This window comes from Phocoena phocoena, chromosome 3, assembly GCF_963924675.1.
Source record: "Phocoena phocoena chromosome 3, mPhoPho1.1, whole genome shotgun sequence".
NCBI lineage: Eukaryota > Metazoa > Chordata > Mammalia > Artiodactyla > Phocoenidae > Phocoena > Phocoena phocoena.
In genome coordinates this window covers 165,764,607-165,779,642 of record NC_089221.1, presented here as the reverse complement: position 1 = coordinate 165,779,642, position 15,036 = coordinate 165,764,607, and the positions used below count along the sequence as shown (strand labels likewise).

General features: G+C 46.5%; 1 protein-coding gene across 1 annotated transcript in view; it reads left to right on the top strand.

Annotated features, from left to right (window-relative positions):
- The first annotated feature begins 285 nt into the window (after nucleotides 1-285).
- The window catches only part of LDLR (low density lipoprotein receptor), a 35,301-nt gene continuing 20,550 nt past the window's right edge, over nucleotides 286-15,036 (top strand). The window contains exons 1-4 of the mRNA XM_065874261.1: nucleotides 286-497; nucleotides 11,263-11,385; nucleotides 12,288-12,410; nucleotides 14,028-14,414. Of these exons, the coding sequence (XP_065730333.1) occupies nucleotides 431-497; nucleotides 11,263-11,385; nucleotides 12,288-12,410; nucleotides 14,028-14,414 (700 nt within the window). The 5' untranslated portion in view covers nucleotides 286-430. The remainder of the gene's footprint in view (nucleotides 498-11,262; nucleotides 11,386-12,287; nucleotides 12,411-14,027; nucleotides 14,415-15,036) is intronic.

Below are 15,036 nucleotides of genomic sequence, written 5' to 3'. Positions count from 1 at the left end.
CGTAACAATTAAAAGTGGAGTGAAATGTAAGGGAGATCCTTCAGGAGACGCGCATTTCCATTTGGGGGTGGGCGTGGCGGCGACTCCTCTCTTCAGGGGCTACCCAAATGGGACACATCCGGCAGCCTGTCCCGAAGCGGCTTTGGAAAGGACTGGAATCCGAGTCAGGGCTTCACGGGTTAAGGAGCCCATGTCACATCGGCCGTTCCAAACTCCTCCTCTCGAAACTCCTCCTCTCGCAGTGAGGTGAAGATGTTTGAAAATCACCCCACTGCAAACTCCTCCCTCTATGGGAAACCTCACATTGAAATGCTGCAAATGACTGGGGCCCCGCGTGCAGTCGCGTCAGGGCCGCGCGAAGCCCGGGTTTACAGAGCGGACACAGCGGACAGCAGCCCGGCCCGGGGCGTGACAGGCAGAGGCTGGGAACATGAGGCTTGCGGGCTGCGGACTGCGCTGGGCCGTCGCCCTGCTCATCGCTGCGACTGCGGGTGCAGGTAAGGCTGGCTCCAGAAGCTCGCGCGGGGTAGGGGTGAGCCTGCGAACTAGGAGAGCCCCTTGGTAATTTCTTTTTGCAGGGTAAGAGAACGAAAAATCATTCCACCCTTGGAAGACTTGTGGGAAAATGGCATGAAATCCTTCTCAAATGGCTGCAGGGAGCACTAAGGGGAGCGCGAGGGTTGGGAGGGTCTGAGGGGTCTGGGGAGTCAGGGGAATGCGGGATGCGACTTTCCCCACAAGTCTCCACCCGATTGCAGACCCTCTTGTCTTAGAGCCGGGTACGCGGGTCTCCACCAATGGGGGGAGGGACCCCCTCCCAGAGTTATTCTAGGGGTGAGAGTGACCCGAAACCCGGCTGCTCAGCCTGGTCCCTGGCTGCACGCTCAGGGTAGTCTGCGGGCGCGCCCCTGCGCCGGTTCACCCTCAGAGGTTACGGCGGCGGGCAAGTTGGCTTTGTGCGACTCAAGGGCGCTGCTGGCTCCCGGAACGGAGAGGAACGCGTCCAGCGCGGACCCCGCACCACACTTCCTCCCAAGGCCACCGCCTTCAGCCCCGCCCCCGAGCTCCCATAGGGCGCCATTGGAACAGGCGAGCCTCGAGCCACTCCCCTTGGCCAATGGGAAGCGGTGGCTGCGGAGGCGCGCGCGGCGCCGGGCGGGGCAGGCTCAAGACTAGCGGCGCACCTCGTTCTCGGTGAGGACGTCCAAGGAGATTCCTCAGGTTGGTCCCAGCTTCTGTCACAAAGGAGGCGTCACGTCCCGGGCCCCTGGAGAAGCTCTGCTAGCGTGGCCGAGGCGCCCGCCGAGCGCCGCGGCCCCCTCGGCGAAGGCCTCAGTTTTCCCCTCTGTGGCGAGGCCTTCGTCCCCGCTTTGTCCTCGGGGGCCGCCCTCACCCACCCCGCCCGGGACATGTTCGCAGACGTGCCCCCCAGGCCACCCTCATGGCCGTCGGGTTAACGTGTTTGTTCAGAGGCGCTGAATGGGTTCAGCTGTGCTGCCCACATGACAGCATTTCGTTTTAGAGGGTTTGAAATTTAGATTTGGGCAAGAGGCTAGTTGATGCACCATCCTGAGTTGTCTGCTGGCTCCCAGAGGCATTTGACCTCGCTCTGGAAAATAGAGAAATGGTCCTTTTCCTACTTACGACCAGCTGGGCCTAGAAAAGGATTGGGATTGTCTGATTAACAGGATGCAGGAAGCTTTTCCTTTTTATTGGCAGGGAGGTGGCTTTGAACTCTTGGAATCAGTACCTGTGACACATCGGTGTCCTCTGGGAGGAGAGGAAGGGAGGTTGCACATGGTAGAGGATTACTGTAATAATTCGGCCATTCAGTTGTGTGAAGCAAAGGGAGCGTGGCTTGGTCAAGAGACACTTGATTAGCCTGTATTTCACACGCGATCCACTCCATTCCTAAGAGGAAATGATGGCAGTGAAGTCTCGAGCAAGATGTGTCGCTTGCTTCAGTTTCCTCTTTCACTGGGTGGCGGAGGATCTGGTGTATTTTGGGTCTCAAGGAGGCTGATCGTCTGGTGTGTTCCCCAGGCTCCCGAGAGCTGGCAGCTACTAAGTATCTTCTCTGGTGTTAACACAACCACATACATTTGTAGCAGTTTGCCCCCGAGGGGGAGGGAATTTCTTGTCTGTTTCCTTTGGGAATGGAAGTAATTGGGATCTTAACGGCATGCTTTCCCTTAGCCAGATCCAAATCAGTTAACAGCTGTGTGTGGAACCTCAAATATGCCAAGGACACATCCAAACTCAGAAAGTAGAGTGGTCCCGCTAAGAGTTGTGTCTGCTTTGGCAGCAGGCCCCAGGGTTATTCATTGATCATTGCCAAGCATATTTGTCTTCCAGGGCACTGCAAATCTTTAAGAGAAATATGTGCCTCATTCTGTCTTTCCACAGTATTCCTGCTCTTATCTGTAGGGTTCCTCCCCTGACAAGACCCAGTTCTAGATGCCTTTTTTGCTCAGTGCTTGGATGGCCTTTCATGTTCCACACTAAGTACATTAACAGCATCCATACTCTGCCCCGCTGTCAGGAAAGAGACCATGTGTTGCTAAGACACTGTGGAAGTAGCCAGCAGTGAACAGTGATAGAAACAGGCTACCCCTCCCCAAAGGCAACAAAATCTACCATCGAGATCACCCTTGGAGAAAATACCTTGGCGACACCTCCTGTGGAAAAGAGCACTGGTAAAAGGATGTCTCGTTCGTTTTCCGCTGAGTCTGTTAGCTCCCGCCATTTCTTTCTCAAGAAAATGATTCCATGTATTATTTTGATTTCCCTGCACAACCGCTGTCTTCAGTAACAGGAAGGAAAACATCGAAAGTGTTTACCACCTCATTTGTGTGCTGGAGAAAAAGCAGAAATGTGTATTCCCCTTTTCTGTTTCGATAATGTTGTTCCTGACTTGTCATTCGTGACAGGAGAGGTCTAAGGGCTAGAGTTTAGTTTTTTTGGTTTTTTTTCCTAAGGGAGGGTGCAGTGCTTATGTAATTTTAGGCATCTCCAGAGATAAGGGATTGGGAGCTCCAGTTTGCTTTTGCTGAAATTCAAATGAAACTGACATGGAAAACCCAAATCTTGCTTCTGGAACAGGGAGAAAACAAGAAAGAGGTGTGATTTCTTTGGGCTGTGGTGTTTGAAACAGGCCTAGTTCTGACCCATTGTTCAGGACTGTGTTGCCTGCTGTGGAGACACCCATCTGATGTGCTGTCCCTTGGTGCTCACTGTTCCTCATCCCCGTCCCCATGAGCAAGGCTATGGGATTGATTTCCCAGCTGACCATTCCCTGTAATGGTGAAATCCATTCACTTTTCATTTAAACACTGTCTGGAGCTGTCGGCCAGCTGTTCAGATAGAAATAGGTAGTAGTGGGGTCTTCCTGTTGGTGGGGTCTTCAGGTGTCTATGACAAGCAAATATTTGATTAACTGTTGCCAGGGGAAGGCTTGTTATCCAGGGAAGGGGGTTATTGTTCTTTAAAGGGCCTTAAGATGTTTTAATAGTTCTAACCTTTCCAGGAGCACATTTTGTGTGTAAGATGATTCCTTGTGCAAAGTGGATTAGTAGTGGTAATCAAAACTGCATTCGCCTGGTTGGGAAAGGGGATGACAGAAGGTCCTCCTCCTCCGGGATCCTCACTGAGAATGCCCCTTGCCTGAACTTCCTTTTTTACTTTTTTCTGAGAGTCCTGGAATTCCGATTGCTTGTTGCCTACCCTGTGTGCCAGGATCTAGAAGTGAGTCATTTCCTTTTTCAGGCATGATCACAGTTCGGTTGTGAGTCAGTGGGGTGTGGGGTGTATTGTAGAGGCAACTCTGAGGGAGATATCCTCTTTGGCTCCGTAGCTGGGCAATGTATTTATCAGTCTGTGTTCTGATAGCAGTAGATTCCAAAGTTCAGCTCATTCACTTCTCTTGAATGAATGGGCTCCACTGGGGCCACCTCCAGCCTGGCCTCCTTGTAGTTCAGTTACCAAGTTCTGTTGATGCTTGTCAACGCTCTTTGTATTTCTATCTTCATCACCTGTAGCCTCCTTGTGGCCCTCCTAATCTCACCTGACTGGTTTCCTAACCTCTGGCAGGAACCTTGGACGTGATCTTTGAAGACTTAGAGTTTCCCTTTTGAAATTGAGGTGTAATTGACATACTATAAAATGGACAGATAAGTAAAGAGTTCAGTGAGTTGTGATAAACATTTACTTCTATGTAACCACCTCTCATTAGGATCTAGAGAAATACTCACCTCCCAGAAAGTTCCCAGAAAGCCATTTACACCCAAGCCTGTCTGTCTGAGCACCTCACTACACTGCCTCTCAGGGAGTCTACACAAAAGTGCTGGGTGAACCAGCAAAGTAGAAATGGATGAAGGGATACATTATTCTCCCATGGATCCCTTTACCAGAAATGCCAAATCAAGTTTCTCCATCCGTGCGTGCATATTTGAGAACTCAAATACATACATATACACACATGTACATATACATAAATAAGTAAGTAGCTGTTTTTTAAAGAATAGCTTTTACAAGGAAAAGCAACCCAAACGTTAGTTTCATTGTGCTCCATAGACTCCAGGGCAGTGAAAGATGATCTTTTTGCAAGGCTCTCCAAAAGTCCTAAAAATGCAGAACATTCCTTGACAGCTGGAATCAGGCCATGGAAAGTCATCCACCATCATCTTACCTTTTCCTGGCATTCTGCGGCTGCAGTAAAAGGTTTCCTCCCTCTTGTATAAATGTAATACACTCATCTGGGTAGTGGAACTGTTTACCAAAGGAAGCCAGAGGAGAGTGATAAAGTACAGCATATGGTGTCCCATTTCTCCAGGAAGGTGGTTTTCAAACTGGGTCCCAGAGCCCCTGACCCCCATAGCCCTCAACCCAGGCTCAGGATTGGGTTCAAGGCTGAGTGAAATGTTCAGGGGCCTCCAGAGGTCTCTGGCCTTGTCAACCCCCATTGGAATGACCAAAGCCACCAAGAGCTGACAAAAAGGGAGGTTTATTGAATCAGGGGAATTAGGGCTAATGCCAGGGATAGGCACTGACTGATATCTTAGTTCTTTCACTTAATCATTTTCTTCCTTTGTTTAAAAAAAAAAAAAAAGAATCTCAAGAGTAAAGCATTCTTAGAAGAAAACCAAACAACCTGAAATGAATTAAAGAAGGCCCCTTGCCACTGTTTCCTATGCAGAAGCACAGATAAGACTTTGTTTCTTCCAAAAGTAGGATCACACGGAAAATGATTACAAACTCTTCTGCCCCTTGCTTTTTTCCCCATTTAGCAAAATACCGTGGACAGCTTTCCACAGTGTCACAACGTAGGATGATTGACATCACCTTTTTCAGTGCTTCTGAAGGATCTCCATTATAATTAGGTATCGATTTTGCATGTGTGGCTACATAGTTCCATTTGAATATAGGCAATACCTTCTTAAATTAGGTTATGTATTAATTATCTATTGCATATCAAATTACCCCAAAACTTAGTGGCTGAAAACAATACACATTTATTATCTCCAAGTTTCTGTGGGTCAGGAATTTGGAAGCAGCATAGCCAGATGGTTCTGGCTCAGGATCTCACATGAAGTTGCCATCTAGATACCCCAGGAAAAAATATATTTGCAGGGGCTGCAGTCATCTGAGGGCTCTATGGGGGCTGAAGCTTCCCTTCCAAGATGGTGTCCTCAGTGGCTTTTCCCAGAAGGCCTCAGGCACTCACTGCATGGAGCACCTCAGCGTGTGCAAAGGGCTTCCCCCAGATAAGTAAGCAATCCAAGAGATTCTGGAGGAGGCTGTGGTGGCTTCATGATGTAGGGTCAGAAGGCACACCTCATCACGTCTGCCTTTTTCTATATATTAGAAACAAGTCCTGAGTACACGCCAGGCGTGGGGAATTAGGCTCACCTTTTGGAGGGAGTGTCATGGAATTTGTGGTCATATTTTAAAATACCACTGGGCTTCCCTGGTGACGCAGTGGTTAAGAATCCTCCTGCCAATGCAGGGGACACCGGTTCGCGCCCTGGTCAGGGAAGATCCCACATGCCATGGAGCAACTAAGTCTGTGTGCCACGACTACTGAGCCTGCGCTCTAGAGCCCGCGTGCCACAAGTACTGAAGCCTGCACACCTAGAGCCTGTGCTCCGCAACAAGAGAAGTCACCACAATGAGAAGCCCGTGCACCACAACGAAGAGTAGCCCCCACTCGCAGCAACTAGAGAAAGCACTCACGCAACAATGAAGACCCAATGCAGCCAAAAATAAATTAAATACATAAATAATACCACCAATTGTTCCCCCCTTTTCTCTATTATAAGAAAAGTTTTAGGGACTCCCCTGGCGGTCCAGTGGTTAGGACTCTGAGCTTCCACTGCAGGGGGCATGAGTTCAATCCCTGGTGGGGGAAGTAAGATCACGCATGCCGCCGGGCACTGCCAAAATAAACAGAAAAAGCTTTGGACCTCTTTTGAACTTGACATTGTTATACACCTGTGTTAATATTTCTTCTGGGTCCCAGGGACTTTGCACTTTAAATTTTGACAGATTCTGCCCTGTTGCCCTCCTAAGAGGTGGAATGTGGAAGAGTTCCACTTTTCCAAAATCTTTCCCTGGCAAAGATGATGGACCCGGCCCTGATTTTTGGCATACCTATTGAACAAATCTTACTGTGACTGTGTCAGGCCTTGGGCTCTGATGGTTTCATGCTGAAACGATGAAAAAGACATTCCTTACTCTCAAGGAGTTTAAGTCTAGGCTGGGGGATACACAATAAACAGGTGCTTTCGATACTGTGTGTTAGGAATGAGAAATGGGTGTTTTAGGGGCTCACGGCGGTGCCAAACCCAGTTTTGGGGAAGATCAGCTTCAAAGTTGAACTGTTAGGGACTTCCCTGGTAGTTCAGCGGGTAAGACTCGGCAATCCCAATGAAGGGGGCCCAGGTTCAATCCCTGGTCAGGGAACTAGATCCCGCATGCTGCAACTAAGAAGCCCTCATGCTGCAACTAAAAGGTCCTGCATGCCACAACTCAGACCTGGCAAAGCCAAAATACATAAATAAATAATAAAATAAATAAATAAGTATTCAAAGTTGAACTGTTAGCCAAACAAACAGGTGGGAGTTGGGAGGGGGCTTTGCAGTAGAGGGAACTGCAGGGATTTGGGATCTGAGGTTGTGAAATTTTTACCAGATCCAGTACGGAGGCAGAGAATGCCATTTCCATAAGACTGTAATTCACACTGCTTTGGAGTGGGGACAGTTGGTGAAATCTGGTGACCTCAGGGCCTCCCTCTTCCTTGTTTATAGAGGTTTCAGGATGGCATTTTATGGGGAAAACAGATGTCTTGCAGATGGGTGTGTGTGAAAGGAAATGGGATGTGTGTAGGGAACACCGGCCATACATCCGTGAGCTTGGAAAAGAAGTATCCAGGCATGTTCTTTTGTTTCCTTCCGGCTGTGGGCCACCTTCACCTCTCTGCCACCTTATGTCTTGACTTTAACTTAGATGGAGACCACACTTCCATTTTGGTCAAGAATGGGATGAGTTGGAGACTCATAGCTCTTCCTTCATCATGATAAGGTCTGGCTTTCACATGCCTTCCAGCCCTAAAGACTTTTTCCCCACTGATGCTCCCCAAATCTTTATTCACATTCATTGTTCATTTTAAGGAACTGCAGTGGGGACTTCCCTGGTGGCACAGTGGTTAAGAATCCTCCTGCCAGTGCAGGGGACACGGGTTCGATCCCTGGCCCGGGACAATCCCACATGCCACGGAGCAACTAAGCCCGGGGGTCACAACTACTGAGCCTGCATGCCTAGAGTCTGTGCTCCGCAACAAGAGAAGCCACCGCAATGAGAAGCCCATGCACCGCATCGAAGAGCAGCCCCCGCTCGCTGCAACTAGAGAAAGCCCGCACACGGCAATGAAGACCCAACACAGCCAAAAATATTTAATGAAGAAAGGTAAGAAGGAAGGAAGAAAGAAACAAAGGAAGAAAGAAAGAAAGAATGAACTGCAGTCATCTAATGTATGTCATCTTTCACCTCAATGACTTGGGAAAAAAATTACCTTCTTATTTTGGGATTATATTCAATGTAAAAAAGTTGCAAAGTTATTACAGAGAATTCTCATACCCCTCATACATTTTCCCCCAATATTAACGTCTTACATACTACAGTACATGTCAAGACTAAGAGATTAACATTTGTATATTACTATGAATTCCAGACTTTCTTTGGATTTCATCCATTTTTTTCTTTAATGACCCTTTCCTCTTCCAAGATCCAATCCAGTATTTCACATCACATTTGGGCCCTAAAGTCTTTGATCCTAGTCTTAACCAGTTGGTCTCCCAACTCTTTTAATCTCATACCCTCATTGGTTAAAAAAATTTTGAGGAAGTCCTCCCTAATATAATTATTTATCATATACTGTACTAGTGTATGATGTACCTTACAAACCATAAATATACAGAAAAGCAGAAATGTTAAAAAGGTGAGATTAAAAATCAGACACACAACATTTAAAAATATCTTGTTATTCGTGATGGCTTCCTGCTATAGTTAGTTAAAATCTGAAATCATGATGTAGTCAGAGCAAGTGTTTTTTTGCAAAAGTGATTCAGATTCTTTTTCAATTTCTTTTCTCTTATAGATTATTACAAGATATTAGGTGTATAGTTCCCTGTGCTATACAGTAGGTCCTTGTTGGTTATCTATTTTATATATAGTAGTGTGTATATGTTAATCTCAACCTCCTAATTTATCTGTCCCTCACCCCTTTCCTCTTTGGTAACCATAAGACTGTTCTCTGTGTCTATGGGTCTCTTTCTGTTTTGTAAATAAGTTCATTTGTATCTTTTTTTTTAAGATTCCACATATAAGCAATATTGTATGATATTTGTTTTTCTCTGTCTGGTTTACTTCACTTAGTATGATAACCTCTAGGTCCATCCATGTTGCTGCAAGTGGCATTATTTCATTCTTTTTTATGGCTGAGTATTAAGGGCAAGGTTAATCATTAGCAATTGGGCACAGAAGGCCACATTTCAAAGGGCGTCCTTGATCATTTTGATTTTTTGGCTTGACCTTCTATCATATCTGATTAGGTCTCTTTTTATCTTGTACGTTGAGGGTAGGAGGGGCAAAATGCTCATTAATAGGAATAAACTTGGGACTTCCCTGGTGGTCCAGTGGTTAAGACTTTGCCTTCCAGTGCAGGGGGTGTGGGTTCAATTCCTGGTCGTGGAGCTAGGATCCCACATGCCTCGTGACCAAAACATAAAACAGAAGCATTATTGTAACAAATTCAGTAAAGACTTAAAAAAAATAGGAATAGACTTGTCAATGCTGCCATCTAAGGTCGGGAAGTTTGCTCATTTACATCCACTCATTAGCTTAAACTCAGTCCCATGGCCACACCTAGCTGCAAGGAAAATTGGGAAATTATAGATCCTCTTTTGGGTCGTGTGCCCAGCTAAAACTTGAAGGTCTTTATAATATGGAGAAGGAGGAGGAGAACAGATACTTGGAAACATTCTTCAGTAGTCTCAGAGCTAAAGAATTATTCATGGAAATTCTTTTTTTTTTTTTTCTTTTCCAGGCAACAAAATTTTAATTTACCTGTAACCGTTTACTAGACTAAGTGTAGATGATTCACGTTTTCTAGGCAATACCACCATGGATAAAAACAAATTTTGGGTGTTTAAAGAGAATATCAAAGGAAAAAAAATCTAAATACATAAAAAGCCCCAAAGTGTGTAAGATCTTGAATCTTCTTCTCCCATATCCAGAATGAAGGAAGGAGAGACTTCTCCCATGAGAAGAATCATTAAAGGATCTACTGTCTTCTGTTCTTTTTGTCTGGAGTTTTCTCCCAGACAATGCATTCATTAATTGCCTTTGTGCAAGATGAGCTCATGAATAAGTTTTGCACAAACCATTAAACTCTTGATTTGGTTATGGCTAACATTCAAAATAAATTAATAAAAGAAAAGACATTCTTAATCTTCTTACAAAGGTAATGAAAAATATAAGAAATGTAGCCATCAGTTAAAACTTCTATTTTACATACCATTTGCCTTCAGAACATCTGACTAATCAGGAAAATCCTGCTAGCTTCTTTTTTTTTTTTTGATCTTATTTCCTTATCCTAAGATGAACCAGATCATAATTTTTATTGGCCGCATTACTTTAGATTACAAAGGGGATCAAAGTTTATATTTAGAGATTAAAGGATTAGTACTAGGTTTTACCAACCAATAAAAGTTTGCTTTGATCGTAGTTCACAAATAACAATGCATTCTAAATCAAAGCATGATACCTAAAACTAAATGCAGTCAATATTATTTTGTTCTCTTTTCCAAAGTGCAAAAATCATATATTTTAGAAAACTTCCCAAACACTTACTTTGTCCTCATTTTTTTTTTTTTTTGCGGTACGCGGGCCTCTCACAGTTGTGGCCTCTCCCGTTGCGGAGCACAGGCTCAGGACGCACAGGCTCAGCGGCCATGGCTCACGGGCCCAGCTGCTCCGCGGCATGTGGGATCTTCCCGGACCGGGGCACGAACCCGCGTCCCCTGCATCGGCAGGCGGACTCTCAACCACTGCGCCACCAGGGAAGCCCCGCTGTCCTCATTTTTATCTCAAAATCCAAGTCTTCGTTTTCCTAAGGAAAGTTTTCTCTTGATTAGATCTTTTGTTACTGTGTCTGTCCCATTTCTTTTGATCTGACTTTTAGTTATATGATTATCTTTTCTGCTGGATCTCTGCTCACTGACCTCTACATTAATAATTTCTCATAATTTTTATCTCTTTATAGTTCCTTTCTACCTACTGGAGAAAGCTTTTCAAGTTTTCCTCCAGCTTAATGCTTTTATAGCCTCAATTTTCCTTGGTACTGTTTCCAATACAGATTTGTAATATGCGAAATAATTTTCTTTTCTTTGTTAATGTACACCCAGTTTCTAATATTTTATTCCCATAGACCAATGGATCCATACTTTGGTCTCAACAACCATGATGCCAAAATCTCATATTGGGGACAAATCTCTCTTTTGGATGTGTTATTTGCATCCTCCACAATACTTACATTTCAGTTCATGAAATTTAATTTGTTGTGCCTGTTTCATTTCCTGGGAACTTGACTGTTATAGTAAGGTTGTATTTCTGGTTTGTTCTTCAGTTGGCAGGAAATAGACACAGGGAGCATGGTCGTTTCTAATCCTGACCCTGATCCTTCCTTCTCCTTTCTTTCTCTCTCAGTGGAAGACAAATGTGGGAGAAATGAGTTCCAGTGCCGAGATGGGACATGCATCTCCTACAAGTGGGTTTGCGACGGGAGCGCTGAGTGCCAGGATGGCTCCGATGAGTCCCAGGAGACGTGCAGTGAGTCCCCTTTGGGCGTGACACGCGTCCTAACCTTTTTTTCACTCTTTTTTCAAAATTTAAGTATAGTTGATTTACAACGTTGTGTTAATTTCTGCTGTACAGGGATTTCCCTGGCGGCCCAGTGGTTACTCTCTGGCCATGGCAAGCCATGACACAACAAAAACCACTTTTTAAAAAATAAATAAATAAACATTTCTGCTGTACGGCAAAGTGATTTGATGATACTGGATGACAGACTCGGTGGAAATTGGCCAGTGTATTGATGTATTCAGCTGTGAATTGGGAAATGGAGACAGAAGATATTACTGGAACTGAAACTTTCCTTTAAAGCCTCTTTTTTTTTTGTAAATCGAAGTGAAATTCACATAACAGAAATTAGCCATTTTCAAGTGATCAGTTTGAGACGGAGGGGGTAGGGATAAATTAGACGTTTGCGATTAACATATACACACTGCTATATAAAAAATAGATTAACAAGGTCCTACTGTATAGCACAGGGAACTATATTTAATATCCTGTGATAAACCGTAATGGAAAAAAATATATATGTATATATGAATCACTTTGCTGTACACCTGAAACTAACACAACATTGTAAATCAACTATACTTCAATTTTTAAAAAGCCAAAAAAATTTAAAAAGTGAAAAAAGTAAAGTTCAGTAGCATGAATACATTCACAGTGCGGTACAACCACCACCTCCATCTTGTTCCAAAACCTTTGCAGCACCTAGCTTCTAATTTTAAACAAGCTCCATTAAATGTCCTTCATTTTGACTCAGAAAAGTGGGCTCGGCACTCCCTGTCAGAAAACCCTGGGTTTTTCCCTTGCAAAGCTCGGACTGGCGAGGCAGGTTGGTCTTCCCTCTGGGTTAAGGCTGAATCCTGTTTCTCCCATAGTGTCTGTCACCTGCAAGATGGGGGACTTCAACTGTGGGGGCCATGTCAATCGCTGCATTCCTGAGTCCTGGAGATGCGACGGCCAGCCGGACTGCGAGAACGGCTCAGACGAGGAAGGCTGTCGTAAGTGGAGTCACTGGCCTGGTGGCCCGTGGGTCCTGGCTTAGTCCAAGTGACCTGACTGGGTTCCTGGCTAAGGTCGGAGTTTGTTCCCCAAACTGAGGTTTCTGTGAAGAAACAGGCCGAGAGTCTTGGAGGGGAAGGCACTTTGCAGCTGGTTCTGTCTTGTCTCTTTGATTTTATTCATTGTTTATAATTTCATTTTCAATTGCATAGGTTTTTTTTTTTTTTAACAAAATAAGGCCCTTTAAAAAACAAAAAATCCTGGGGAAAATTTAAATAACTGAGATCACATCAAATCTTCAAGTTCACAAAATATAAAAACCCTTAAGAGAGTCTTAAAAAAAACTAAAAACGGGGAGTTCCCTGGTGGCCAGGTGGTTAGGATTCTGGGCTTTCACTGCCATGGCCAGGGTTCAATCCCTAGTTGGGGAACTGAGATCCCACAAGCCATAAGACCCAAAAAGTGAGTGTTTGCTTACATTTACCTTAGAAATGCACGTCTAACCTTGGTTAGTGGTCATCTGATGAAACAGCTCCCTGGGGAACATTTTAATAAATTTTATTTATTTATTTTTGGCTGCGTTGGGTCTTCGTTGCTGGGCGCAGGCTTTCTCTAGTTGTGGCGTGCAGGGGCTACTCTTCGTTGCGGAGTGTGGGCTTCTCATTGCAGTGGCTTCTCTTGTTGCAAAGCACAGGCTCTAGGCATGTGGGCTTCCATAGTTGTGGCTTGCAGGCTCTAGAGCACAGGCTCAGTAGTTGTGGTGCACAGGCTTTGTTGCTCCACGGCATGTGGGATCTTCCCAGACCAGGGCTCGAACCATGTCCCCTGCAGTGGCAGGCAGACTCTCAACCACTGCGCCACCAGGGAAGCCCCCATATATTCTTTTTCATATTCTTTTCCATTATAATTTATTATATGATATTGACTATATTCCCTGTGCACACTATTTTTTTGACTGCATTGGGTATTAGTTGAGGCATGCAGGATCTTTGTTGAAGCATGTGGGATCTTTCATTTCCTCACTGGGGCTTCTTTCTCTGTAGTTGTAGGGCACAGGCTTCTCTCTAGTTGTGGCGTGTGGGTTTTCTCTCTCTACTTGTGGCACGCGGACTCCAGAGTGCGTGGGCTCCGTAGTTTGCAGCACACCGGCTCTCTAGTTGAGGCTCACGAACTCAGTAGTTGTGGTGCGGAGGTTTAGTTGCCCCCACCCCGGCCTGCGGGATCTCAGTTCCCCAACCAGTGATTGAACCCGCATCTCCTGCATTGGAAGGTGGATTCTTTACCACTGGACCACCAGGGAAGTCCGTTGTGCAGACTCATACTGCTTCCCATGTACCCAGCCCAACGTGAGAGCTTTATACCCCAAGTCCTCAGCAATGCCTTAAGGCACGAACAGATGAGGGAACTGAAGCACAGAGGGGGCCCAGGAGCTGGACAGTCTTCCGGCCAGGGCAGCGGTTCCGTGTTCAGGGTTCCTGACCACTGCCTTGAGCTCCTGACCACTGGGCTCTGGCCTCTCCTCGGCTCAGTGTCTGCATCTGTGCAATGGGCTTGTGTCAGGATGTGGTGGGAGGCTCCCTGCTGACTGGGCTGTCGTCTCCCGTCCGTCCCCGCAGCCCCCAAGACGTGCTCCCAGGACGAGTTCCGCTGCAATGACGGCAAGTGCATCGCCCCAAAGTTCGTCTGCGACTCGGACCTGGACTGCTTAGATGGCTCAGACGAGGTGTCCTGCCCTGCGCCCACCTGCGGCCCTGCCAGCTTCCAGTGCAACAGTGCCACCTGCATCCCTGAGCTCTGGGCCTGTGACGGCGACCCCGACTGCGAAGACGGCTCGGACGAGTGGCCGCAGCGCTGCGGGAGCCCCCAGCCGTCGGACCCCGCACAGGGCAACAACCCCTGCTCGGCCCTCGAGTTCCATTGTCGCAGCGGCGAATGCATCCACTCCAGCTGGCACTGCGACGACGACCCCGACTGCAAGGACAAGTCTGACGAGGAGAACTGTGGTAGGGTCACCGCACGGGTCCCCTCATCTGTCCCCAGGCTCCCCCAAGTCGGGGCAGGGGCAGTGCCTTTAGGTGGTTGAATGGTTTCACATCTCATAGCAAGAAAATCGGTCCCATTTCATGTTCGAGTCTTTCCAGTCACATGGAGGACAAGCTATCCTCCAAAGGGTGCTCAGTCTGGAACACCTATTTAATTAATCTCTTTTGCCCAGGGGAGCAAACTGCAACCTGCAGTATAATTTGGGTCCAGAAAGGATCCTGGGCTCCGGGCCTGGCTGGTGTCATCTGTGCTGTGTGACCTTTGGCCAGGGACCACTGTGCTGTGGTCTCCTCCCCTGCAGATGGGGCAACAGCATCGGCCTTTGCGGACCTCGGTTAGAATCCAGTGCCATCCAATCGAACTTGCTGTGATGCTGCCCAGTGCACGAGTGCTGGCCAGTGTAGCTGATGCCACTGAAAGATGGAATTCTTAGGTTGCTTTCATTTTAACTCATTGAAACTTAAATAGCCACAGGTGGTTAGTGGCGACTGTGATGAAGACGTGGCCCCGAGTCAGTGCACCCTGAATCAGGGCCATTCTTGCACGGCTAGTGATGTAGGTCGTTTTCGTCTTTCTGTTTCT